This window comes from Tyto alba, unplaced genomic scaffold (genome assembly GCF_018691265.1).
Source record: "Tyto alba isolate M040663 unplaced genomic scaffold, T.alba_DEE_v4.0 Super-Scaffold_5, whole genome shotgun sequence".
In the NCBI taxonomy this organism is placed as follows: domain Eukaryota; kingdom Metazoa; phylum Chordata; class Aves; order Strigiformes; family Tytonidae; genus Tyto; species Tyto alba.
In genome coordinates, this window is record NW_024881326.1 from 21,207 (window position 1) to 49,175 (window position 27,969).

General features: G+C 53.1%; 2 protein-coding genes and 1 long non-coding RNA gene across 20 annotated transcripts; all 3 read right to left on the reverse strand.

Annotated features, from left to right (window-relative positions):
* Window positions 1–789: 789 nt before the first annotated feature.
* LOC116962235 lies at window positions 790–18,386 on the reverse strand. Of its 18 annotated transcripts, XR_006166946.1 has the most exons (10): window positions 17,329–17,678; window positions 17,040–17,169; window positions 8,229–8,278; window positions 8,031–8,071; window positions 7,901–7,945; window positions 5,624–7,808; window positions 4,401–4,439; window positions 4,203–4,303; window positions 1,526–2,297; window positions 790–1,189 (listed from the first exon to the last, which is right to left on the reverse strand). It is a non-coding gene; the product is annotated as an uncharacterized LOC116962235 (long non-coding RNA). The 18 variants fall into 18 exon arrangements; XR_006166941.1 differs by lacking the exon at window positions 17,329–17,678 and adding an exon at window positions 18,152–18,386 and having other exon boundaries at window positions 8,031–8,278; XR_006166940.1 differs by lacking the exon at window positions 17,329–17,678 and adding an exon at window positions 17,842–18,386 and having other exon boundaries at window positions 8,031–8,278.
* Window positions 18,387–21,644: 3,258 nt separating this feature from the next.
* Window positions 21,645–26,091, reverse strand: RPS4X (ribosomal protein S4 X-linked). The gene is made up of 7 exons (XM_042807054.1): window positions 26,024–26,091; window positions 25,728–25,805; window positions 25,041–25,221; window positions 24,499–24,596; window positions 23,208–23,379; window positions 22,402–22,559; window positions 21,645–21,803 (listed from the first exon to the last, which is right to left on the reverse strand). The coding sequence occupies exons 1-7, from the start codon at window positions 26,024–26,026 to the stop codon at window positions 21,702–21,704; spliced, it is 792 nt and encodes a 263-aa protein (XP_042662988.1). The 5' UTR covers window positions 26,027–26,091; the 3' UTR covers window positions 21,645–21,701.
* Window positions 26,092–26,932: 841 nt separating this feature from the next.
* On the reverse strand, window positions 26,933–27,960 carry CITED1 (Cbp/p300 interacting transactivator with Glu/Asp rich carboxy-terminal domain 1). The gene is made up of 2 exons (XM_042807324.1): window positions 27,830–27,960; window positions 26,933–27,688 (listed from the first exon to the last, which is right to left on the reverse strand). The coding sequence occupies exon 2, from the start codon at window positions 27,674–27,676 to the stop codon at window positions 27,218–27,220; it is 459 nt and encodes a 152-aa protein (XP_042663258.1). The 5' UTR covers window positions 27,677–27,688; window positions 27,830–27,960; the 3' UTR covers window positions 26,933–27,217.
* Between the last annotated feature and the right edge of the window lie 9 nt (window positions 27,961–27,969).

Consider the following 27,969-nt stretch of genomic DNA (forward strand, 5'->3'; position numbering starts at 1 on the left):
CTGCACCTCTCTACAAGGTAGCTAGAGTCTTCTCCACGTTTCTCACTCCCATTACACACTCAGTCTATCACTTCACGTATAGAAGTTTTCAAGGCAACATCACCTCCACCATTTGCATTCCCAGCCAGAAAGCAAGCGAGCTCTGCTCATCTCAACAGGCCCACAACTTCCATGCCTGCACCCAGAGATCAAAATTCAAAAATATTTCAGACGCTACACTACCCCTTGAAAGAACTTACAACCCTACCAATGGAAAATTAAGGCCCCCCTGCTTCACAACGCCGTCCCTCCTCAGCACTGGAGCCCTCTACTCCAACTCCCCACACCCTTCTACTGCAAGATGCACAACCATCTTCTCCGACTGCCCACTAAACACACCTCCCTGAAACGACAGGCAATTGCCACAGGCCAGGGGAACGCTCCCCGGGAACAGCATTCCCATTGGCCTCCATAATTCACCTTGCCTGCAAAAATCCCAGCCCAAGCCAAACCTCCATCCAAAGACCGGTGATGAACATCACCCTGCAGAGCAGCCAGGACCAGGATAAAACCACCCAGCTGGGAAAGAAAACAATACAGTCTCACAGCTGGGTGGGTTGGTTTTCTTCCTACAGTGTCTGAAAAAAAAAAAAATCTCAACTCCACATACAGCCCACAGGGAAAATCTTAAAAAAAACAAAACAAAACAAAACAAAAAACAACACAAAAAAAAAAAAAAAAAAAAAAAAAACACACAACACCCAAACCAAAAAACAAAAACTTAGACACAATCAAAACACACCACCCAGCTTGAGGAGTTTTTTTATTTATTGTTAAGAAAATATTAACTACCTCTACATTCAGTACAACCTGAAAAAGAAGAAATCCACACCTACAAGGATAGACACATTCCAAAACTAACACTCATTTGGCATCTGCTCATTCCACCCCTCACTCAAAACATGTCTACTTCGTCACCTGCCAGTGGCAGATCACCCCAATTCTATAACCATCCCTGCAACCGCATCACCATATACCTCAACACAACATCACCAGTCCACATGATTTCACAGCATTACCCTTCCTAACTGGAAGCAGAGGGATACATTTCCCTCTTTGCACCACTTCTACTCTTCCTGTGCTTTGAAGTGCACACTCCAGCAAGCCCCACGGAAGGATTTGCTCCCAGAATCCCAATGGCCCTAGACACCTGCAAAAGATAAAAGAAGGGACTTTAGAACCTGCTCACCAATAACTACAGGCTATCCCCAAAACCAGCTTATACAACCTCCACCCAAACAGGCCATGCTTATCATCACATCATCCCATGCTGGGATCTTTCCAACATCAACAAGAATTGCTATACAAACGGACAAAGCAGCTCCACCTCACACACACACTATACAAACTACAAACATGACCTAAGGATGCAAGAATACCAGACAGAGTAGAGTTAATGCCAGACCAAAAGACACAGAATGACAGCACGCACAACACTGCCGAGGCCACGTGACGCACACACTCCAACCTGGCCTGATAAACCTACCGTGACCGATGGAGACAAATTGCTGGGAAAGACTGAAGACTAGGATGACACAGGAAGCACTCTGGAAGCAGTCTCAAGAAAGAGAGTCATCGAGATGAGACCTGATGGTTAGGCCCAAGCCAGAGCTGCAAGGAAGACTGGACAAATGCACCCACAATGCTAAACCAGACCGGCAGCATTGAGCTTCTATGTCATGCTGCTAAACAAGTCAGAATTGGTACCGTGCCGATAACGGGAGGCTGCAGAGATGCAACGGATGGCTATTGTGATTGCAGTAGGATGAGTATGCCTTAGGCTTCTCAGACATGAAGGCCAAGATGAACATTAACACATCAGGTAACTAAGGAACACGTATGAACACACACTAGACATACTGCACACAACTCCACCAACTCATCCCAGAGCTGCTTTGCCAGGGCACACGTCACGAGACGTATCACTCCCTCCACTTGCACGAGGCTGACTCCCCACAGACTAACCCTCCCATTATGCCAACGTTTGGACACACATGGACTCCACTCCCCACAGATTTGTCCCACTACTTAGCTTTCATGGTGCCACAGGTCACGGTCCGTACTTAGTAGCCATCCTCAGTAGCGGCCTTGTCACCAAAATGCAAGGTTCCTTTAATCACTTCATGCCACTGTTACCTGCGCAAACAGTTGCATGGACCCTCAAGCAATTCAGCCCAAGAGGACCACTTAACTCTCTTGCCTTTTCTCAAACTGCTCATAGCTGTGCAGCTTCAACCCTCTGGAAAGGAATGCAGCACCTGCCAAAAAACAGAAGAAAAAGCACAGGTAAGATGCTGCCCAAGTCCTCAGTCTGCTCACATCTTTTCTCCTCTGCTCCTTTACCTCAGCTGCTCAGAATCAGATTCTTCGGTCTACACACCCCATCCCTATAGGATAGGAATATGTATGTACATAATAGAGAGGGTATGACACCTCAAAAAACTACTACTTCGGCACACTGGTCACCACTTGCCTTGCTAAAGTCTGCTCCGGTACAGATATCCCACTTCACTCATCTATTCACACCTAGTAAATAAACCCGAAACAGCATAATCCCATCAGAGCTATCAGTCACACTTATCCTCTGACATCGGACACCAGCCTGCCTTTGCCCAGCACTCTGCTTACCTCTCCTGTCACCCTGCGGCACATGGCTCGTCACTCTGCATCTGAGAAACCCAATTCATGTGAAGGTAGTCACCCAGACACTAACCGATAGCTTTACAAGACCAAAGGTCTCTCTTTTTGCATATGCTTTCTAACTACAGCTAAAACATCCCAACCCCACATGTTGAACCCCACATACAAGCTAAGGCTCCTTTAAGATTCAACCCATTCAACTACCACACAGACCACCACTCCCAGCAGGCCAGAGTCCAACCTCTGGCACCTGCCAAACACAGTGAAAACAACTCCGGCAGCTCTCTACAGCTATTTGGCCGGAGATGGACCGTATGGTCTTTGCCAAAAGGATCAGGGCAGATCAACATACAACCAAAAAGCTGTGCTACCATTATCTTTAGTATTGCTACACCCCTGGGCAGGGCAGCTCCAACCCCGACACAGACAGATACCACAAACAACATGACTGTGAGACACAAGAAGATCGTGAGAGAGATTTGCCACCCTAGGGAAGATGCCACCAGCAGAAGAGCTCTACGGTGCCATGACAGTGCAGATGCTTTATAGCAGCCCCAGGATGAGAGGCAACTACTGTGGCCCGTGAGAGAAAGCTATCATCAAAACCGTAATGATGGATACCTGAGAAGCTGGGCTTCAAGACTTAGGATCATTAAGGACACGGGGATGAAACCCTGGAAGACTACTGTGTGCAAACAGAATTCTCAACAGAAGAGTTGCAGGCATCGCCTAGCTCGACAGCACAAGAGGTGACCGCTCAAGAACATCTACAATGCAAAACACACCAGATGAATCCATCCTTTAGGCAACAATTGCTAGACAAGAAGGGCTCGACAGGCGCTATGCCAGTGAAGCAATGCACTGAAGATTCTCAGGAGCACTACTGAGGTGCCTGCTGACAACAAAGAGCTATGGAGACATCAAGACCCGAGGACAGTGTGGTATAAGACACAAGACAGACTACATGAGCTACGTGCACGGACACAGGCTGGAACCGGCCCTGCCCAACACAAACTAGTGTCATGCTGACAAGTAACCCACTCCCTTGCCTGCCCAAAGGAGATTGTTCCTGAACAGCACGCACCCCTACGCTAACTTTAATAGCCCTCCCTGCAGTTTCTGACCTTGTCCACTCCTCCCAGCCCCTCTCTCCAGCCCTGGTCCCCTCATCATAGTTTTCAAAGGCCCAGAGGTCTGAATCCATCCTCAACAGAAAAACCACATCAGCTAACAGGGATGTCCCTTCAGTTGCCAGCTTCCTCTTCATCATCTGCAATAAAAACCAAAAGACAAAACAGAGCTGACAGTCAGTATCACAGCAGTCAATGCCTACATCATCCACAATTTGCCCCTCCTCAGAAGCACTGTGTCACTTCCCTTCACCCTGCTCTGCACCAATTCCAAAGTCAGACACTACGGTCATTGTTGCTTATAGAACCTAAGATTCCAAACAGACAAAATTATCATTGCACTTGTGAGAAGTCACCAGCCCCGTGATCCTCCTTGCTGCTACCCCAGCTCACCTCAAGCGTTCATCCAATTCCAAAGGCAGCTTGCCTGAGCCAGCTCTGGTGCCAATATGCCATTTTGCTCACCACTTCACACCTTCAAAAAAAGAAGAAACCTACAAAAACAAAACCTATAAGCTAGGCATATAGCACTGGTCCCATCTTCCCTCTGACACCGCTCACTGACACACCTTCTCACAGCATTCTGCTTACCTCCTCTGTCACTTTGGTATGCATCTTATCCCTCTGCACCTGAAAAAAATGCAGAGTGATAACTTAAGAAATACTGAGGTCTTGATTCTGGGTAGGAATACCATCTAGAGTCCGATTACAGCCTGGCAGTAAAAAAAACAAAACCATCCCCCACATACCAAATTGTAAGGCCCACAATTACAAGCCTTAACACCTCAGAATCGATCTGCTTCACTACTGCTGAACAGCCCCTCCTACATAGCTCCAATCACCTCCTTAAAACTCTATGGAAATGACTGTCCACACAGCCGGCCAATGGCTACTTGAGCCAAGGTGACTGTACAAACGTTGCATAAACAGTCTAGCCTTATCAGTCTATTAACCACACACTTCTATCACTCTTCCACCTACCGCTGACTCTACACCGCCCAGGCAGAACAGCTCCAAGCTAAACACACATGCCCAGACCAACACTACACAAAACACGCTACAAACAGTGTGATTCAAAGATGAGAGAAAACTCTAAGCGAGAAGAATGACTCCTGGATGGGAGATGCTGTTGTGCAATAAGACCTAGATGGTCGCAACCATTAGGCTAGGAGGCCCTATGGCAGCTCCAGAAAGAGTCAAACGCAATGGCCTGTTACAAGAAGTTACTGTCAAAACAGACATGACAAACACCCAAAACAACTGGCTTCAAGATCTAAGAATGTAAGGATGCAGAGAAGACTTCCCAGTCCGTGAATACAGATGTCTAGAGAGCAGAGCTGATGCCACAGCCTGGAACAAAGCTGCAAAAGGGAACTGATTGAAAACTTCCACGATCTATCCGTGCTCTATGCTTGAAACCTGAGAAGATGAAGCATCCAACTGGCACTGTGTCAATGAGGACAGGCATTCGAGACCCTAGGGAGGACGCCCAAGGCACGTGTTTTGTTCGTCAAGCAAAGAGCAACAAGGACGTTGAGGACTGAGGAAGATCTAAGACACAGAAGACAGACTACACAAACACAGACACCATCGGGAACCACTGTGCCTGGCACATGGTAGTCTTGTGCTGAAAAGTAATCTGTTCCCTTTACCTGCCCAAAGGACGCTGTTCCTGGACAGCCCTCTCCCCTACACTAACTTTCAAACCCCTCCCTGCAATTCCCAACCTGCTCCCCTCCTCCCAGCCCCAGTCCCTCAATTTAGCTTTCAGAGGGCTGGAGGTCTGAATGTATCCTTGACAAAAAGAAACATACCGGCTAACTGGGATGTTCCTGCAGTGGCCAGGTTCTTCTTTACCTGCAATAAAAAAAAACCAAAAAGGCAAAAGACAAAACAGAGCTGGCAATCAGCATCACACCAGTCAATGCCTACATCATCCACAACACCTCCCTCAGAAGGACTGTGGAGCTCTGCTCACCTACTCATTTCAGAGTCAGACACTGTGGCCATCATCACTTTTTGGTACCTAAGATCCCAAGGGACAAAATTACCATTGCACTTGTAAGACATTGTAAGGCCCATGATCTTCCTCGTTACTACCACAGCTCACCTCAAAGGCTCATCCAATTCCAAAGGTGGCTCCCACAGCACCTGCAAAACTGAGGTAAATGCTTAACCAAGTTGCCATATAATACTTTTTTATTAGACACGAGCCCAGCCAACAACCTCCTCACCTTCTTGGACTGCCTATCAGCATGCGACTTTGCCCCTCTGAGGCTACCTGCGGCACCTGCCAAAACCAAAGCAAGGCACACATGCTGAGATACTGCCTGAAACTGCCACCTGCCCACACCAATTGCCATGTCCTGCTCCTTTGCTTTAGTCGCTCACCCACCCTATCTCTGCAGTTTACATACCACCTGTAAGACACAAATGACAAGGGATGCTTCTAACTTCACCAATGATAGGACACCTGGAAAATGACTGCTACTTCAGGCCCCTAGTCCTTGCTCACTTTGCCTGAGCCAGCTCTGGTGCCAATATCCCACTTTTCTCACAGCTTTCCATCATCAACATTAAAAAAAAAAAAAATCACACAAAAAGAAAACCTATAAGCTAGTTATAGCACCAGTTCCATCTTCCTATACCACTCACTGACCCACCATCTAATGGAGCTCTGCTCACCTCCTCCATCACTCTGGTGTGCAACTCATCTCTCTGCACCTCAAAAGAATTAGTAGATGAGTCACCCAGATAACAAGTGATAGCTTAAGAAATCCCGAGGTCTTGATTCCAGCTAGGAATATCATCTAGAGTCTAACTACAGCCTGCCACTGAAAAACAAAACCAACTCCCACACTGAACTGTCAGCCCCACACCTACAAGTCTCAGCACCTTTGAGATTCAATCTGCTTCACTACTGCAGAACAGCCCCTCCCACAGAGCTCAAATCATCTCCATAAAACACTGTAGAAATGACTGTCCACACAGCCTGCTGATGGCTAGTTGATCTGAAGTGACTACGCAAACGTTGCCGAAATGGTCTAAGTGTATCAACATATTAACCCTAGACTCCTACTGCTACACAACCTACCCCTGACTCTACACCCCTGGGCAGAGCACCTTCAAGACAAACACACACATGCACAGACTGACAGTACACACAGTGTGATTCAATAATGAGAGAAAACTCTAATTGAGAATGACTCCCAGGCAGATGATGCTGCTGAGCAAGACGACCTAGATGATCACAACCATGAAGCAAGGAAGCCCTATGGCAGCCCCAGAAAAAAAAAAAAAAAAAAGTCAAACACAATGGCCCGTTAGAAGAAGTTATCATCAAAACTGAGACAACAGATGCACAAGAGGACTGACTTCAAGACTTAAGAATGTAAAGATGCAGGGAAAAAGTACCAGTCTGAAAATAGACACCTAAGGAGCACAGCTGATGACACAGCCTGGAAAGATGCCACAAAAGAGAACCAACTAGAAACTCCTAAGACCTATCCACACTTTCAGCTTGTAACACAAGAACAAGAAGCGCCCAGTCAGCACTATGCCACCAAGGACAGGCATTTGAGACCGTAGAGATGGTGCCCAAGGCATGCACCGTGCTCCTCGAGTGCAAAGAGAAACGAGAGCATCGAAACTTGAGGAAGGTCTAAGACAGAGAAGACAGAATACACAAACTACACAATGCTGACACTGGCTGGAACTGCCCTGTCTCAGCACAGTTTTGTCCTGAAAAGGAACCCACTCTCTTTACCAGCCCAAAGGGGACTGTTTCTGAACAGCCCTCTCACATACACTAACTTTAATACCCCTCCCTGCAACTCGCAACCCTGTCCCTTCCTCCTAAGCCCCTTCCCAGATCTGGTCCTTCAGCTTAGCTTTCAGAGGGCCAGGACTTGGCTCCAAACATAGCTCCAAATTCATCCTCCACCAAATCTACATCGGCTAACTGGGATGTTCCCAAGTCACCAGGTTCCTCTTCATCATCTGCAAGAAACCCACAAACATTGCTGATGGGAAGCATCACATTGTTCAAGGCCAACCTCTTTCACAATGCCCACCTCAGAAGCAACGCTCACCTGCTCATTTCAGTCGGATGCTGCAGCCATCATTGCCTGTGGGACCTAAGATACCAAGAGATACAAAATTATTGTTGCACTTCTGAAAAGTCACCAGCCCATGCTCCTCCTTGCTACCACCCCAGCTCACCACCAATGCTCATCCAATTCCAAAGGCTGTCTGGACATCACCTGCAAAAACCAAAGAGAAAAGCTTCAAACAGTTGCTGCCAGATACCACAGGATCTGGCTTTGCTCACTGCTTTGCATCTTCAAAAAAACACACATCTATAAGGTAGTCAGAGCAACCAGTTGCATCTTCCCTACCTTCTTGGAGCGCTCCACTCACCTCCTCCACCGCCCTTTGGCACACAGGTCATCCTTCTTCATCTGCAAGAGCTATATTGAACAAGTCACCTGATTGCCAAGCGATAGCTTAACAATTCCAGAGGTCTTGTTTCCATCTAGGTGTACCATCTCAATTCTCACTACAGTCTGTCATATAAAAACTGGTCATTCCTTGTGTCTCTGCATAGTGCTATGGAAGTAAGTCGCCTCACTTGCTGCATATATGGCTACCTACTCTGAAATGGACTGTACACTCTTTGCCTACAAAGTCTAGGCTTATCAACACAGTAGCCTTACATTCTCATTGTTATTCTCTTGCTGACTACCACTGCTATGCTGCCCAGAGCAGCAGTTCCAACCCAGACACAAACATGCACAGACCAACACTGCACACAAACAAGACAAAAAACTCTAACTATGCCTCCAGGACCAGAGACGCTGGCAGATAAGACCTATGGGGCCATGAGGAAGAATCTATGGCAGGCTGAACAGTTAAATGCTGTGGCCTGTGACAAAAACATATGGGTGCAACTGGGATGAAGCATGTGCTAGAAGTCTTGCTTAAACACCTAAGTACATAGGGATCTAAGGAAAAACTCCCAAAAAAGGCATTTGTGACGATGTGTTGGAGAATGGCTCAGAGACAAGGGTCATGAGCCCACCGAGCAATTGTACGATCAGAGCCTGTTTTAAGGGCTGTTCTAGCCGCTGATGATGGGCCTCACTAGGGTTTGCCTGCAGCTGCTCGCAGCTGCTGGTACATGAAGAATGTCAAGGACGCTTCGGCCTTGCATACTGTGGTGTGTCAAAAACAGGTTGAGAGGAATTGGGAATAGTGCTCTGAGAAACCTAGTGTTATGGCAACGATGGTCTGAGAAACCTAGTGTTATGGTAACGGTGGTCTGAGAAACACTGTGTTACGGTACTGTTGTGTATCGAAAACAAGTCAAGAGGAATTAGAAATAGTAGCATGAGAAACTTAGTGTTAAGAGAAGCTTGTGCTGTAAGCTAACTGCAAGTAGGTGGACCATGCGAATACGACCTTTAGAGCTTAAGGCAATCAGCTAGTGACTAGTAGGCATAATAATTATCATTGTCTGTATAAATATATGTACCCTGGAACAATAAACACACACATTGATTGATGCTCTATCACCCACACTGAACCCGTCTCGGCGTGTCGTTCTTCTGCGGCTCCGCAAGATGGCGCCCGAACAGGGACCTGCATAGAAGAATAACACGGACGGAGCGGCGGACCCAGAGAAAACAGCAACGACCGAGGAATTCGAGAACGGACCCGGAGAAACACCAAATACAGCAGCATCCAGGGTCCACGAGCTGAGACGGAGAGGCACCGGCCCCAGCAGTGCCAGGAGAGCACGCGGAGAGGAGCCGGCTGGACCGGCCCCGAGAGCGGAGGCGGAGAGGAGATGGCTACGGCGGCCCCGGGAGCGGACGCGGAAAGGAGCCGGCACTGACGTGGTAAGGAGCTGGCTGCAGCGGCCCCGGGAGCGGACGCGGAGAGACGCCGGGAGCGGACGCGGAGAGGAGCCAGGAGCAGACGTGGGGAGGCGCCGGGAGCAGATGCAGGGAGGCGCCAGAACTGACACAGTAAGGAGCTGGCTGCGGCAGCCCCGGGAGCGGACGCGGAGAGACGCCAGAAGTGGACGCAGAGAGGCGCCGGGAGCGGACGCCGGGAGGCGCCGGAACTGACGCAGACAGGCGCCAGAAGCTGACGCGGACAGGCGCCGGCGGCGGCAAAGCCAGGAGCGGATGCGGAGAGGCACCACATAGAGCAGCATCAGAAACGAACGCGGGGAAACATCAGATACAGCAGCGCCTAGGGAATCAAGAACGATCAAACAGTGGATCCCCGACGGGTCGTTCCGAGGACCTGAACCGAGGTAGAGGGTCGCTCTCTGCAAGGGCTTCTGGCAAGAGCTGCACCTGGTGCCTTAATCACGGAGCATCAGCACCATATCAAAGTAAGGGAGTATTTCTGTGCCTTAATCAAGGAGCACAGGGCCAGCGGGAGTATTTCTGTGCCTTATTCAAGAAGCACAGGGCCGGCGGGGGTATTTCTGTGCCTTAATCAAGGAGCACAGGGCCAGCAGGAGTATTTCTGTGCCTTATTCAAGGAGCACAGGGCCGGCGGGAGGATTTATGTGCCTTAATCAAGGAGCACAGGGCCGGCGGGGGTATTTCTGTGCCTTAATCGAGGAGCACAGGGCCAGCGGGAGTATTTATGTGCCTTAATCAAGGAGCACAGGGCCAGCGGGAGTATTTTTAGTGCCTTAATCAAGGAGCACAGGGCCGGCGGGGGTATTTCTGTGCCTTAATTGAGGAGCACAGGGCCGGCGGGAGTATTTCTGTGCCTTAGTCAAGGAGCACAGGGCCAGCGGGAGTATTTTTAGTGCCTTAATCAAGGAGCACAGGGCCGGCGGGGGTATTTCTGTGCCTTAATTGAGGAGCACAGGGCCGGCGGGAGTATTTCTGTGCCTTAGTCAAGGAGCACAGGGCCGACGGTACCTTAATCAGGGGTGGGTCGGCAGTAACGGTGCTGTGCCTTATCCAGGGAGCACAGGACCGGAGGTGCCTTAATCAAGGAGCACCAGGTTGACGATATGGAACAGGAGGTAGCCCTGGATTTATTACAGCGCTTTTTAGAAAAGCGGGGAGTCGATTGTATAAAATCACTCACGGGATTAGTAGCGTTAGGACGGGTCAAAGGATGTTTTCAGGACCCTAATTCTCCTTTTGATGTCGACGAGTGGAGACGATTAGGTGATGTTTTATGGGATATGGTAATTGACGAGGATAAAGCTGCAAGGAAAATGATGAAACCGTGGCGGGAGGTGGTGAATAATAGTAAGCGGTATCAGCTTGAAAAGAACCTTGCAGCTGTGGCAACTACAAAGTTGGGGGGGGAAGTTCCACTGTTACCCCAGATAGTGAGGCATCTGGACCTATGCTCTTTGACAGTGATCGTATTCCTGTACCATCAACAGGTGTGCCGGTTTCAGTTAACATAATTAGGGGAAGTCCAGAGGCCAGCTCCCCCCCAGTGCCCTTACAGTCATGCCCCCCCCCCCCACCTCTACCTCGGAGGCAGAGGGGGGCGATGGCCCCTCGCTAATATTTAGCCAACAGGAGTGGCGCGAAGTAGGTGATTTATTGTGGGACGAGACTATCACTGGAAGCAATAAAGGCAGTGAAGCACGACAGCAAGGGCTGGTCTGGCGAACGATCGTAAAAGCCCTGAGGGAGATGCCAGCAGAAAAGAAAGTAGCTGCCGCTGCAATGGCGGCTGTCGGCACCGTACCATCCCCGCCGGTCCCTGCCGAAACCAACCGTCCGTCACGATCAGCCACCTTCTTCGGGGTTAATCAGCAGCTCCGCTCTATTAAGGGCATGGCACCAAGTGTTCCTGTTTGCTCCACCGCGCAAGAAGCGGCAGAGCAATCAGGCGGTGCGGGGGTACCTGGTGGAGCGGCGTGCCACCATAAACTCTGCCCGCCCCCCCACCCTTCGGATGGTTCCGCCCCTGACAGCCCGTCAGTGTCTGGCTCAGAGAGAAAAGCGGCGACTCTGTCCGAATTAAAGCACCAGGGTCACACATCGGTAAGGGACAGTGACAAAGTCCAAGAACTTGAAAGAAAATTACAGGAGTTAAGCTACAGAACAGAACTCTGCATTTACAATTACAAGAAGAGGAAGCGCTGCCGGCAGCCCCCCCACACCCACTCCCGTCACCCTCACCAGAACCAGCTCCGCTTTTAGCTCAGCCCCGATGGAGTGGGGGGATTCGGGGTGCCTTGTTAGAAGGGGACTGGCATGCTGCTGGGGCGTTGGCCTGCACAGTAGTGATAATGAATGGGGGACACCCGGGAACACAACACCACAAGATTCTCCTCGGGGGGTCTGGAGACTCCTTACGAACTTTAGAACTCTGAACTGTCATCTGGGTGTTTCAACATCAACACTGGTATCAAGAACTTGTTCATGTAGTATCAGATTCATTGTATGTTGTGGGTTCAGTGCAATGTTTAGAACATACTATGGTGAAACCTGTACGACATTCTGTATTGCATACTCTGTTGTTACAATTGCTGACACCTTTAAAACTGTAAGGATGGTTTTCTTGCTACATAAGACTCCATAAGATTGGAACATGGACTGACAGACTGGTTACGAGACTTGGGAATTTGGAAAATGGACTGATGATGGTTGCAAATCTACAAAACTTGGAAATTATTGGGTGGCTGAAAGCTTTGTTGATGCATAGACTGGCAATGCTGATTGTCATTATGATTGTCATGATGGTATTGGGGTCTGTGTGGAAATGCTTTATGAATGCTATGATTCAAACGTTAAAAGGAGTCTGGATTGTACAAAAAAGAAAAAGGGGGAAAACCTGGTAGGAATTTTTTGGGGGGGGATCAGGGTTATGCACTGATCCTACAGGGTTTGGACAATCCAGGCTGGGTCTCTGAGCAGAAAACTGCCACATGGTAATCCTGCCCTTGAGGTCACCTGGAAGGGCAAGAATGAGGAAGTCAAGCTAGTGCTTCCTCCCTGTTTGAATGCCTGGATGCACTAACCACAAAGTAGATTTAGTTTGTTCACGCGTGCTAACGATGCAGACCTATCACAGCACTTCCGGGTGCGTGATAAGTGCCTTTAGCCAACACATTGTAAGCCTGCATGCTTAAGTTGTGCCTTGTCATGTGTTAAGAAAATCTTTGAATGAACGTTAGCGCAGGGTCTGCTCATACAAAAAGAAAAAGGGGGAATTGTTGGAGAATGGCTCAGAGACAAGGGTCCTGAGCCCACCGAGCAATTGTATGATCAGAGCCTGCTCTAGCTGCTTATGCTGAGCCTCACTAGGGTTTGCCTGCAGCTGCTCGCAGCTGCTGATACAGGAGGAATGTCAAGGACGCTTCGGCCTTGTGTACCGTGGTGTGTCGAAAACAGGTTAAGGGGAATTAGGAATAGTGGTCTGAGAAACCTAGTGTTATGATAACAGTGGTCTGAGAAACATTGTGTTACGGTACTGTCGTGTATCGAAAACAAGTCAACAGGAATCAGAAATAGTAGCATGAGAAACTTAGTGTTGTGAGAGGCTTGTGCTGTAAGCTGACTGCAAGTAGGTGGACCGTGCGAATACGACCTTTAGAGCTTAAGCCAATCAGCTAGTGACTAGTAGGCATAATAATTATCATTGTCTGTATAAATATATGTACCCTGGATCAATAAAGACACACGTTGATTGATGCTCTATCTTGACACTGAACCCGTCTCGGCGTGTCGTTCGTCCGCGGCTCCGCAAAAATCAGAGATGCTAACATAGTCCAGAACAATGTTGCAAAAGCAGACTGACCAGAAACTTCTGAGACGTAGCCATGCTTCAGGTTCATAACACCAGAAAAGAAGCACCCAGCTGACACTATGCTGATGAGGATGGGCATTCCAGACCCTAGGGAGTGTGTCAGAGGCATGTGCTGTGCTCCTCTAGTGCAAAGAGCGCATCGAGACCCAAGGAAGGTCTAAGACACAGAAGACACATAACAAACTATGTGTAGTAGAATTTCTGACAGAGAATGGCCACAATATTTCGTTGCAAGGTTTGGACAATCCAGGCCTGAGATCAGACTGCTAACAACACCTGTGTTACGAGAATGACCTTGAAGGGCTGTGTTGTGAGGAACTGTATCTGTTGAGTAAAGATAAACGAGGAATTTTCCCAGCTATGTATCTGGCTAAGCTAAGTACAAGTATGCAGCAAACCGCAAGATGCTTGCCTATCACAGTTTTCCTTTGGGCGTGTGATAAGTTGCTTATGACCAATAATCAAGGGGTATGGGGCATGTGAACAGCGGGTGCTTGCTTTGCAAAGTATATAACCAAGTGATTCGGGCAATAAAGGGGGACGACATGTAGCCACATCGGGGCGATTGTCGTTACTCGGGCCACTCTCCGTATTATTATTGGGACCCTCTTCAACTACGCAACGACACAGACGCAGGCTGGAATTGCCCTGACTGGCACATGCTAGAGTTGTGCTGAAAAGTAATCTGCTCCCTTTACCTGCCCAAAGGGCACTGTTCCTGCACAGCCCTCTCCCCTACCTAACTTTAAAGCCCTACCCTGCAATTCCCAACCTTGGTCTGTCCCCCATAGGCCTCTCCCAAACAGCACTCCCTCAACTTAGCTTTCAGAGGGCCATGGTGTCCTGGTTGGGGCTGGACTAGAGCTCCCGTTGGTCTGGCAGCAGGAGAAGTGCTGCAGCCCCCTGAGACCCCCGGGGCTCCCCAGGTCCCAGTGCCCTCACCTGTGTGCAGGGGCGGGGGGAGCACAGCTGGAGGGCTGGGCCCCGATTGGCCGATAGTCCAGGTCATGTGACATTGTGCTCACCATATAAAGGCAGGAGTGGGCCAGGAGGGGCTGGCACTTCTGGGAGTGTGGCCGTGGGGCCTTGGTGTTGGGGATCGCTGGCTGGGAGCAGGTGGGTGTCAGTCGGCAGGTGGTGAGCAGCTGTATTGTACATTACCCGTTGATACGTATTATTCTGTTACTGTTATTACACTGGTTTTATCTCAACACACGAGTTTCCCTTTGCTCCTCCGATTCCCTCCGCATTCCCAAGTGGGGGGAGAGTGGGTGAGTGACTGCGTGGCATTTAGCTGCTGATTAGGCTCAAACAACAACACATGGGTCTGAACCCATCCTCAACAAAAACTACATCAGTATCCAACAAGTCACCCAGATGCTGATTAATAGCTTAACAATTCTAGAGGTCTCGATTCCATTTAAGAATACCATCTAGATTCCAAGTACAGCCTGCCATTAAAAGAACAAAAACAAACAAACAAAAAAAAACACCCCCCACAACATTAAGCCCTACACATACAACCTTAACACCTTTGAGATTAGAGATATTCAACTACCGCTCAAGCAGCATCTCCCAGATAGTTCTGGTCATCCCCTTAACATCCTTGCCTGCTGCTGAGGGCTACTTGCTCTGAGCTAGACTGTACAGTCTGTCACTAAACCATCTAGGCATATCAACATTAACTACAGACTCTTACTGTTATTCTTCCTCTGACTGACATTGCTATGGTCCCAGGCAGAGCAGCTCCAACCCAGGCACATATGCAGACTGACACTGCACACAAACAAGACAAATGACTTGACCCAGAGACATAAAAAAAGACTCTCAACAAGAATTACTCCCAGAAGGAAGATACCTTTAGTTGAGAAGACCCATGGACAAGCTACGGCTGTTCCAGAAGTCAAAAGCCACAGCCCGTGACAAAAAGATATGGCTGCAACTGCAACAATGGATGTGCAAGAAGCCAGGCTCTAACACTTTAAGACCCAAAGGATGCAGAGAATGAGTCATCCTGGGAAACGTCTCCATGAAAACAGACCGCTCAACAGCAAATATGCTGACACATTCTGGATAACTGCTGTTATCCATAAACTTCTCAGATGTGACCCAGGCAAGACAGATCTCTGCGTTGTGCTTCTAATATGAGAACGGAAGTGCTAGGTTAGCACTACGCTGATGAGCCAAGGCACATGAAACCCTCAGTATGGCTACCCACCTAGCACAAAAAAGCCAGTGGGAACATGAAGACCCAAGTACATATGGTACAGTACATAGAAGCAACACAAAATACCTCCTCACCTACAAAGCTCCTTAAGGAATCACAGCAGCGGTCAACTGACAGAAAAACCACAATGGCAGGACATGGCGACCTAAAATGGACACCTTACGACTACAGGAACTGGTACTAAAAAGAACAGATAAACAAGAATAAGAGAACATAACTGCCAGGAATGACACTAGAGCAAATATCATTGTACACGTAAGGGAAGAGGCAAAATGGAGTAACAGAAAAAGCTCATGTGCCCAGGACTGCAATGAAAGAAAGACCCCTGGCTGCAGATTGTTACAAGCACAAATAATACACATCCTCTTCTCCAAGAAATTCCAGGGAAGACAGCAACCCAAACACGTGCTGGAAATAAGTGCCTAGTCAATGTCTCTAAGGAGCAACTACTGTGACATCCAGATTAGATGGTGAAGGGATGGATTCAAAAATTAACTCCGAGGGTGAAGAACAATTCCCAGAGAGGCAGAAGCCTCACAGTTCTGAAGGCTATACTGAAATGCACATAATGCTTTCTGATATGTGACTTGTCAGATGTTCAGTCCTAATTATTGAGATGCAGAGGATCAGATGATTTACACTGTTTCTCTCATGACTTTGTCGTACTCCCCATCAGCTGTCGAGAGACTAAAACGGAACAGACCTCATCAACACCCAAATCGAACCGCAAAACTGGCCAGAAAAAGGCTGATGAACCCTCTTCTCTTTCACAACCACTCGTCCAACTCAAAACTTTAGAAACTCCTTCCTTGTTCCTGAATTGTCAGGGAAGGAACCCCACTCCTTCCTGACAGCTCCTGCTCTGTATTTGCACCCCTGAACCCCCTGGATCACCTGCTCTGTGGGAGATGTTCTTCCAAGCCCCGCACTGCATTCTGCAGACACGTCCTATCTTCTGCCTTCCCCCACACTCCCCCCTCTACTACAGAGCCACAAAATAATTGAAGTCCTGATGCTTATAATCTATGAGGGACCTGCCACAAGCTGCAAAGGTTCTACAGACAAGAGGGTACTCTGTGAGTGACTGGGGAAAACAATGAGCCGCCTCATAGCCTGAAAGACGCTATGTCTTATTCCCCTGATGCTTTCTTGAAAAATGCTGAAACTCCATATACACAGGCTTACAAGATGCTCACCTTAACTCTTTGTACATATTTCACCATCAGTCCCGTTAAGACAGATGATATCAGCAACTCACACAGTGCATACAGAAAAACAACATTCCATCTTCAGTGAAGTCAGAAAATCCAGGAAAACACAATGCACCTAAAAAGAAAAGAAAAAAAAAAAAAAAAAAAAGCATACTATTAAACCATCTCATGCTCCCAAACACTCAATACAAAACTACTGACCTGAAAAAAAAAAACAAAACAACCCTTTCTACTATGTATGCTGCTGAACCTTGCCCGGTCCTGATGCCCTTACCTCACACACAGCTGCTCAAAAAGCTTAGGCAGCTCAATAACTACCAGCGACTGAAGGAGCAGGAGAGCCTCAACCCCAAAGTAATCCTGCAGCAGCAGGAACACCCTGAGCAGGCACCAGGGCTCATTTAACCCTGGGCCCCGCCCACCGCCCTTCCCACAATCCCCCGGGAGGGGGCGGGGCCAACCGCCAGGGGGCAGAAAGTTGGTGGGAGAAGTGGTGATATCTCTTATCTGCCTTAAATTTACAGCATGCAAAGTTCTGAACAGAGAACGTGACCCTTACTAGAAACAACAATACCTACTCTTTTATTACATCTATTGCATCGGCAACGTGCCCATGACAGAGGAAGAGGGAGCAGGAGAGAAAATAGAGAAAAAAGGAATTGTATAAGGAAGGAAAAAAAAAAAAAAAAAAAAAAAAAAATCACAGCATGGGAAACAGAGGGAGCCAGAAGAAAGGCGGGAAGGGACTGGGACGCATGAGAGGGGTAACAGGGCACCCACGGCTCACCACAGTTCATGCTCTCGGTACTGCTGGGAGAATTTGACAGGTCAGAGATTTCTTTCTCCTCCCTTTGTCCTTCCCTTCTTCTGAAACCCCAGTAGCTTAGCTGTCCTCCACCTAAAATAATACATGGGTGTCTCACAACTCCTATGAGACAAGGCTTCCTACACTCGTAGCCTCACCTGCTCGTGCATTGCATGGCCATACCACACTTTTGGTGACGCACTGACTATGTGGCGTGCGCGCTGGCGGCCAAGCCTGCTGTGGACTACAAAGAGGGATCCTTCCTCACCCAGAGAGTCAGACTCACTCTTACCCGCAGCAGAAGGCTGCTGCTGGCCAGACAGACTTTAATTTTTCTTTTTTTGCCTTTCTCTGGTCTCTCCAGCCTTAGCCACAGCAGCTCCTGTCCACAGTCAGTAAGTGCTCCACCTGTTCCTTTTGGCTGCCATGCACAAGGCCCAGCAAAGACAACCCACACCAGGCTGAGGCAGCTGCAGTCAACAGCATCTCCGAGGGAGAAACAGACAAGTGCGTCCTCAGTGCAGCCTCTGGAAGAGAGAAAGAAGCAGTGACCATTATTACAGTAGATCACTCCTGGCTGGAGCCCCTCCTTCCACAGGGGCTTCTGGAGACGCACCAAGGGCCAGCTTGCCGCTGGGGGGGGGGGGGCCTGGGGCTACGGGACAGGCTTCAGGGGAGGTGCTGGGCCTGGGCACAGCTGCACGGGCCGAGCGGGGCCGGAGGAAGCTCTGGGGGAGCCCCGGCGAGCTGGGGCGGCGCCCGGCTCCTCCCCGCCGCCACGGCCGCGCGAACGCCGGGCTGCAGTACCGCGCTTCGCCCACCGGGTGGCGGCGGCAGCCGCAGGGAGGGCCCGGCGGGCGGCACCGGCGCGGCAGCTCCGCGCTCGGCACGGCGGCGCGTGTTGGGCGGTGGCGGCCGTTTCTTCCCGGGGGCAGCGACGGGCGCGGCGGCACCAGCCGCGGGCACCGCCGCCTCGCGTTGCCGTTACCGTTACCGCTGCCGGCGCGCGGCAGGGCGCTCAGCGGCGCCCTCCTGCGGCGCCGCGCCGCGTCCGCCAGGCGGTGACAGCGAGCTCGGCCGAGCGCCACACCCCACGGGCGAGTCGCAGTACCGCTTTTCCGACGCCGAGCGGCGCGCCGCCGCGCATGCGCTTTCGAGGCACGGCCACATTTTCGGGGAGCAACTGGGAGCCCGCAGGAAAACACACAAAGCCGGCACCAAAACTACACATCGTGCCGTGTCGCCGGGGTGGCAAGGACTACGCCATGCCTCACTTGCCCAAGAGCAATGCGGCCGTCCGGCAGCCATGTCCGCAAAAACTACAGCTCCCGGCTTGCCCCGGGGAACCAACATGGCCGACCGGAAGCCCCGTGCCCCAGGACTACAGCTCCCGGCATGCCGCGGGAGGCAGCTCTCCCGGCGGCCCGACCCTGCGGGGACACCGTTTCCCCACCGACGCACCCGGAAGCACCAGTGAGCCCGACGTGAGGCCGTCCACCCGCCTTTCCCCGCCGGCACCGGCTCCCTCCTCGGGGCTTTTCCTGGGACCCGCCGGTCGACTGTGCGGATCCTGCCCACCTCCTCCCTCGGTGCAGGTGCAGCAGCCTAGCTCTGCTACTCCCTTGGCTTACAGCGGCCCCTCCACGGCTACACGCAGCAGGGCAGCGCCAGCCCTTGCAGAGAGAGACCGCTGCCATCAGCCTCACTGCACGCATCTGGGGATCCTCCAGCCCCGGCCCACAGCTGGGGCCCAGCAGGAACAGGGGTGCAGGACAGAAGAGAGGATAAAAGTGGCATCCAGCTGGTCATCAGGGGTGTAGCAAGAAAGCGTGAGGCAGGGCACAGGACAGCGAGAGAAATACGGGGACAGGGAGCCAGCAGAAGAAGGGAGAGGAAGCAGGACAGAGCCCAACAGCGAAGGATGGGGAACACGATGGAGATGCAGAAAAAAACTGGGATGGGCAGCATGACAGAGAAGAGAAAAAGAATAGGGGCTGGATTGAGGAAAAAAAAAAAAAAATAGCAGCAGACTACCGGGCAGAGAATGAGAGTTTAAAAATGGGGACAGTGAGACCAATAGAGAGGGAAGGCAAAATAAAAGAAGCAAGAGGCAACACAGCAGAGAGGGAGGAATGAAAAAGGGTGGACAAGGAGCCAGACAAATCAAGATGGGGAAAGAAAAAAAGTAACAATGGGCCACAGGGCAGGTAAGGAAGACCTACAAAAACAGGGACAAGGAGCAAGACAGGATGAGACACAGAAAGGAAAAAATAGCAACAGGTTACAGGATGGAGAGGGCGAAATTTGAAACAAGGGGCAGGGAGCAGGAAAAGGAGCAGAAATAGACTCGCAGTGTGCTACAGGGACACAGACGGGCCACTACGTTTTCCCTGGGCTCTCATGCCTCTGAGCCATGCTGCAAAGAAAGGATTTCTCTGCAGCCACCCTCAGCTGCGTTGAGGGACCAGGAGCTGCTGAAGCCAAAGCCAGTGGGGCTTACAAGGGCATGGTACAGAAGGTTCAGTGCACAAGCAGGGGTGCTGAAGTGGGACAGGGAAAAATGAAGCACTTTTGTTTCCTTTGCATCATGTCCAGCACGGCAGAGGGCCAGGTCCTGCTGCTCCACTGTGCCCTGGTCCCATCTGTGCAGTACCCTGGGTGCACACTCCCAAAGGAGCAGGGCTGAGCACCTGACAGGACTTGCAGCAGGCAACCTGCTCTAGTGCACCCTTAGTTGAGCACTGGGTCCAGACACACCAGGAACACCCATCCTTTGGCCATACCCATCATTGCAGCTCCAAACTGAGGTAGCCCAACTCTTCCCTGAAAGACTGCAGGACACCCAATGCCACCAGTGTCCCCCTCCCACACGCACAAGCCCTTTCCTGGCAGAGCAGAGACATTGCCACCATTCCTGGCACCAACCCAGTCCTCTAACAGACAAAGGCAAGGTGTTGGGGGGTGACAGCACAGTGCCCCCCAGGTACACCCACAGGGCTGCTGTCCTCAAGCACCTAACTGCTCACAGAGGGACTACAGCAACACACTGCACACTGCCTTCAACACAGGGAGAGGGATGGGGCTAGGACAGGATGGGTTCTATCCATTTTCTGGGGTGTCCCCATGGTTAATGACATGTCCATGTCACCCCAAGTATCCCCAGTCCCCCTCATCTGTCCCCAGTCCTTGTCGTTCCGCAGTGTTCCCATGGTCATGACGTGGCAGCGGTTACCTCAAGTGTCCCAACAGTCCCCCACTGCGTGTCCCACATCCTTGACGTTTAGTCAGAATGATCCCTCAGATGCTCCACCTCTGAAGACACTGAAAAGCAGCCAGTGAGGGACCTCCCCAGTAAGCAGCCACCAGTCAGGAACCACTCACTTCACAGCCCAACTGACTGGCCAACGCACCACCCAACCCTGGCACTCCTCAGTCTCCCCTCTCCGCTCAGTCTCACAGCTGGGGGTAACCCCAGAGGGCCTCAAGCCTGTCTGGCACCCTTGGCCCTGGGGAGAGGCCAGCTGCCTCTTCCCAGTCCCTTGCTCCTCCAGCATGTCCCTGGGAGCAACCTCCAGGAACGTTTGTGCCAACACCTTTCTGGGGATAGAGCAGCCTGGAGGTTCTCCCACTGTTCCTCCTTGCCTTTCTGGAAGATGGCTCTGGCAGTTGCTCAGATAGCCAGGAGTCCCCTAGATGAGCAGGCCCTTCCTGAGGGCAGAGAGTGGCCTTGCACTGGCACGGCCCAGCTCCTCCCAGCCCTGGAATACTTCCCAGCTAGTCACACAGCCATTTGGTAAATGGTTTAATATACCAAGAGGACCACTGTCGGCCCAACCTGGAATTCACCCGCTGCTCTGCTTGGCTGCCAGTCTCTTGTCTCTCTCTTCAGCAATGGTCAGGCGGATGCCCTTCCCACGGGGCAGGGAGATCCACGGCTTGTTGCCCTGCAGCAAAGGAGAAGCAACAACCTGACATCAGTAAACTGGGACAGGGGCAGAGCTCTTGCTCTCGGGGGGGGAAAAGCAGCAGAAGCCAGCCCCTGGCTCATGCTGGGTCACGTAAACATGGCCTTGGCACTGGCCCAGCAGAAGCCCCTTAGGAAGGTGCCAAAGGTGTACAGGCCTTCATCTGCCTCTTTCCACTTTCCAATCTGGACAAAAAAGCCAAGCGAGGATGGTGAGAAAGCAGAGGCATTGCAGGTTAGGGCACTACCGTAAGAGCAGCTGCCTGGGTCACATCAAGATCTGAGCGCTGAGCACTGCTCAGCTGCCAACTCTCAGAAGGTTTTTAAAAAAAAAACAAAAAAACAAAAAAACACACAGGGCTGCTGCTTGAAAATGTTCCCATTCCTAAATTTACAGATGCTTCCCCTCCCCAGAGCAGGCAGATGCACAGGGAGGGGAGCCAGAACTCATGCCAGCACTGGACATTTGCTGTGTGGGAAGGCAGCTGCCTACAGAAGTCACCAACGCTTCTTGGCTTTAGCCAGCAGCCCCCAGCCACAGGGAAGAACCCACCCACCTTGTGCCCACACAGACTTACTTTGCCAATAACAAAGATGTTGGAGAGCCTGGTAGCAAAGCTATTGCCATTGGCGTCCTTCACGTGAACCACATCGAACGACCCAGGGTGTCTCTCCCGGTTGGTGATCACCCCAATACGGCCCAAGTTAGCACCGCCAGTCACCATGCACAGGTTACCTGAGGTGAGGAAGACAGGTGTGACAAGAGCTGGCACCAGGTGTCGTGGTGAATCCCTTCTGCTTGGGCTTTTTGAGGAGCACTGCTGGAAAAGGGCAGAAACAGAGCCACAATGGCCCACAGAGCAGCCACCAGAGCACCTGGTGACACCTACATTCCACAGGAGGAAGGAAGCAAAAGACCTCTTCCACCAAGAGGTCTCTGGTCCCAAGGCCCGTACCGAACATTCCCCACCACCTTCTCAGTTGTGTCAGCACCAAGGAGGCGTTCTTGTACCACTTGTCCTGGCACTGCTCACGGCTCTGCAGCTGAAACCTCCTACAGAAAGGAACCAGGAATCTCCCTGCTCACAGCCCTGCAAGAGCCAACCTCAAGCAACCTCTCCACCAGCTCACTGCTTCCACATGGTGCCCACCTGCTCTTCAGAACTGCTCCAAGTCCCTATGCCAAATGCCTCCCACTGCCAGCACGTGGGAAGAATCCCTGCTCCAGCTCCAGGTGGAGATGCCCCAGGGAAACAACCCCTTTCCCAAGGCTGCCACCACTGCCTCTCTCTAGAACAAAGATGTCTGGCATTTGTATTTAACTTCTACACTGCTCTCCATGGTGGGGAAGAGTACAGTGTTTTACATGGGATGCAAGACCTACCAGTGTCAAACTTGATGAAATCTGTGATCTTGCCTGTTTCCAGATCAATCTGGACCGTATCATTAACCTTGATGAGGGGGTCCGGATAGCGGATGGTGCGGGCATCATGGGTGACCAGGTGAGGGATTCCTTTGGTGCCCACGAAGATCTTCCTCACCTTGCACAGCTTGTACTGCAAACAAAACGTAACACTGCTCACCCGAGGCAGCGAGTGGCACCATGGACCAGGGGGAGCTGCCAGCCACAGCAGACCTCACACCCCACGCAAAACATACAGGCACTCCAGGTCTTGCAATGGGAGCCCAGGCAGCAACTTGCCCAGCTCACTGTCTCAGCAGTGCCTCTCACAGGGCTGCCATGCGGCTATTGCTACAGCCCCACTGGAAAACACCTGCGCTTCAGGATCAGCTGCTCACGCCGGGCTTCAGCCTCCCTGCAAACACTGGCTGCATTTTCCCAGAAAAGCCTACACCAGGAGAGTATCCTCATTTTGCCCTGAAGCCCGTGGTCACACAGTGGAGCCAGAGGCTATCTTCAGGACCCAAGAGAGATCTGCATCCTTCCTCCAGGGCACCTTGGTTTCCCTCTCCTGCCTTCCACCCCCCCCCCCCCCCGACTCGTTCACAGTCACTTTGGGACACATGGGTCAACACAGTGGTAGTCAGAGGTAAAAGCATGTCACAGTGGGGCAGAGAGGCCCCAAATGTACACCACAGCCGACTACAGCACAAACAGCTCTCCCCCAGCATCACTGCGTACCTGCTCAGCCTGCACTTAGGAAGGACACACGAAGAGCGCAGACTTGCAGCTCAGGCACACCAATGTGGCTGGGTTAAGGGAACATGTGCAGCAGTCACTCCCTGACACCCACAGCCAGACTTCCGTAACAAACACTGGAAGGAGTTCAAGGCTTTTGCAAAAGGCAGTACCACATTTCTGATCACTGTTAGCTTGCAGAGCCCTAGGCTGAGGCTCACAACACCACAGCAGAGCCATCCCCCACCCCAAAGTTCCTTGCGAAAGTAACCCAGTCCATGCCAACAGCGGTCATTTCAAGTACAAGAAAATGCACCTGCAGTCATCTGGGAACTGCTCTCATGTCACCAAAAGTTTTCCACCCGCCAAAGGCTTTGTACCCCAACCCTCAAGTCCCTTATCTTCTCAAGGGTGGCATGGACTCAGCTCGCAGGGAAGAGAGCCAACAACTCGCCTTCGGGAGATGCCAAAGAGGAAACACAGCCCCGACCAAACTCAAATGGGCCTGGTGTTACACCAAGCCGAAGCCCCTCACCTTGGCCTCTTCAGCTGTGATGCGATGAACAGCAAACCGGCCCTTGGTATCATACACCAAGCGGAAATGCTCACCTGTCTTCTCGATGCTGATGACATCTGATTTCAGAGAGGGAAATAAAATAGTAGCTGTTATCAGCTACATTACCCAACACTGTAACTCAGCACGAAGCTCATGTGTAAAAAGAACCAGGGAGTGCTGAACATCACTTCGGGCATGAATGATGAGCTTGGGATCTGCTCTTGACCAAAGGCTCACATCTTCTACTGTGATATGGCACAAATTATCCAAAACTGCCAAAGGCTGAAGCCTGAACAGCAACTTAGGTATATGCAATCAGGCAGTTATAGGCTACAAATATCTTGCTTTGGTTTGTGTAGCGTTCAGTGCACAACTCCGAACTAATTAACAACTGCTCATACTTCTCTTCAACTCCACTGGGAAAGCATCTTTCCCCCCCAAATCACACCAACCTCACAAAACATTCCCCTGCCAGTGCGGCAGAGTTGCCTGAAGTATCTGCCCAAGCCCTCCCTGCTCACCCATGAAGCCTGCAGGGTAGGTGATGTCTGTGCGGACTTTGCCATCTATCTTGATGAACCTCTGCATGCAGATCTTCTTGACCTCGTCTCCTGTCAGGGCATACTTCAGCCTGTTCCGCAGGAAGATGATGAGCGGAAGGCACTCCCTCAGTTTGTGAGGGCCTGTCGATGGACGAGGTGCCTGCAAACAGAAGCTTTCTGCTGGGTGCTCAAGCACAACAGCAGCATCGGCTGCCCTCAGGGGAAGAATGCAGTTTTGTGGAGCCTAAATGCTAAGCAGGCACTGACAGGCTGTAGATATCTTTTGCTGGTATTCACAGTGCCTTCCCCCCCCCCCAAACCTTACCAGCCTCACAAAACACTGCCCCAACACAGAACAACCAGCTACTGACCCAAACCAGCGAAGGAGAAACACAAGCACGTTAAAATAAAGCAGTCAGCCACCCCAGCGCCATAACCCTTGCAAGCGGGGGAAACACGAAAGCTGCTCGCAAAGCCCCTAACAACAGGCACCTTCTTCTTCCCTGCACTGCCCAACCGCCCCCGCTCACCACCAGCCCCTCCGGACAGCACGCCCGAGCACCCCCCTGGCCAGACTGCGAGGCCGCCTGGGCCCGCAGAGAGCGGCGGAGGCCGCTGCCGCGGGCAGCCCGGCCCGGGCCCATCCCAGTCCCATCCCGCACTCACGAAGACGCCCGTCAGCTTGTCCAGCATCCAGTGCTTGGGCGCAGCCACACGCTTCAGGTGCTTCTTGGGGCCGCGGGCCTGCGGGGCGAGACAGGACGGGACAGGACGGGTTACGAGCCGCCGCCAGGCCTGGCCGCCCAACCGTCTTTCTCCGACCCCCCCGGGGTCTCGGCCCCCCCCGGCCCCGGCGGCCGGCGCCCCCCCACGCCCCTGGACGCATCCGGAGCCGCAGCTGCCCGCAGCGAGCGGCGGATGGCGGCGGATGACGGAGGAGAGCGGCCACCCCCCGTTCTCACCATCGCTGCGCTCGGCGAGGAAAGGACCGCTGCTTCCGGTCCGCCGCAGATATCCGTGGGCACGGTGGCCGCGCCGCGGGCGCCCCCTGCCGGCCCGGAGGTCCGGGGGGGGTGTTGCCCCCCGAGCGGGGCAGGGTCGCCGCTCCCCGCGGCGCCCCGTTGACGTCATTCCCGCGGGAGGTGGGGGGGTGGCTTGGCAGCCCCCACCAGCGAGGCAGGGGCATCCCGCTTCGGCAGCGGGCGGCTGTGTCCGTGGCGGCGGGGCACGGCGTGGGGTCGTGGTGACCGGACCCCTTCCGGCCCTCACCGGTGCTGTGGGAGAGTCCCCCACGTTGTGCCCCCTGCGGTCTGGGAGCGGGTGTGAGGGTGTCGAGAGCGGCACATCCCCTCCCTCCCTCCCTCCCTCCCGGAGCGGGGCGGAGAAACTCGGTGACTCCGGGAGCCCTGGCTGCTCTGGAAGCCGAGCCCGGGGAGGACACGCGTGCCCGGCCACCGCCCTCCTCTCGCTCACGACCCGCCTCGGGGTGGAGCTGAGACCCCACGCAGCCCCCCGAACCCGACTCTGAGCCTGGGCGCTCGCTCCCGAAGGCAGCCCGGGGGCCAGCGGTCCCCGTGGCAACCCAGGGCACGCCGCGCCCCGACAGACAGCCGAGTGGAGCGGTCCCGCACCAGGCGGCCCCCCGGCGGGTCCCTGCAGCATAGCCCCTGCAGCGGGGCGCAGGAGGGACAGAGGTCCCATCCACGGGGGTAACATGTTGTGGACACCACGCAGATGTCACCCCTGGCGCTACCGTAAAGCCGGGAAGAGGCACGGGAGCTGCGGGGAGCAAACCGCCCTCCCACCCCGCGGAGACGGACTCTTGCCCCCCCAGCCTCAGACGGACAGGGAAAGGGGAACAGCCAGGGGGACAAGGGTCCTTCCAGATTTTATTAGACAGCAGCTTAAGACCTGCGCCTGCCTGGCCTGGTGAGGCGGCTACGCGCTGGGGGCGGGCAGCGCGGCCCCACCCCTCCTCCAGCCTCGAAGGCGGCCCCTTCCCACGCGCGGCCGGGCTTCCGGGCGCAGCCACCCCGCCCTCAGCGCTGCCCTCGCCCCCCGTGGGCCCCCGAGGCGCTCGCGAAGTCCAGCGGCAACGGACCGCGGGTCCTCGGCGGGGCGACGCGGGAGCCGCCCGCCCCGGCCGCCCTCCAGCCTCAGCAGCCGGCCGGCAGGTCCGCGGTGAAGTCGAACTCGCGGTGGCCAAGCCAGAGCTCCGGCAGCTCGTCCGCCCTGTCGAGGCCAAGCTGCAGCACCAGCGCCCCGAGCACATCCTCACCCACCGGGTCCGAGTCGATGACACCGGGGCCGGCGGCCGGTGGGGGCCGGCTCCCCGCGCCCCGCGGCTGCGTCCCCAGGCCCCAGCCAGGCGGCGAGATTGGCTCCTGCGGGCGCTGGACTCCCCCAGCGGCGCGGCGCTGGCTGTTGAGCTTCTGTAGGTGCATGCTGGCCAAGAGGTGGGGACCCGCCTGCAGGGCCAAGGGGGCGGCGGCAGCCGGCGAAGCCTCCCCCGCGGCGGCCGGCAGCTCCCCGGCACCAATGCCGGAGGGGTAGCGCAGGGTCGCCGCCACTTCGCGGTCCTTCGTGCCGCGGGCGGGGGACCGTAGGGAGCTCATCTCCTCCAAGGCCTGAGCGGACACGGCGGCGCCCAGCGGGGCGCGGGCTGCCCGCCCTACCCCCCGGGCGGACGGGGTCCGGCGGGGTCTCCAGCCGCGGGCGGGGAGGTTAGAGCGGGGCGGGAAGCGGCGCCCGACTCCCCCTGCGCGTACCTGGGCAGCCCCGCTCCCCGCTCGACTCCGCTCCCCGCTCGACTCCGCTCCCCGCACGGCCTGGGCAGCTCCCGCCGCCGCCGGATTTATAGCGGTCCCGGTGCGGCCGGGCCGCGGGGAAAGGCAAAGCGGAGCGGGGC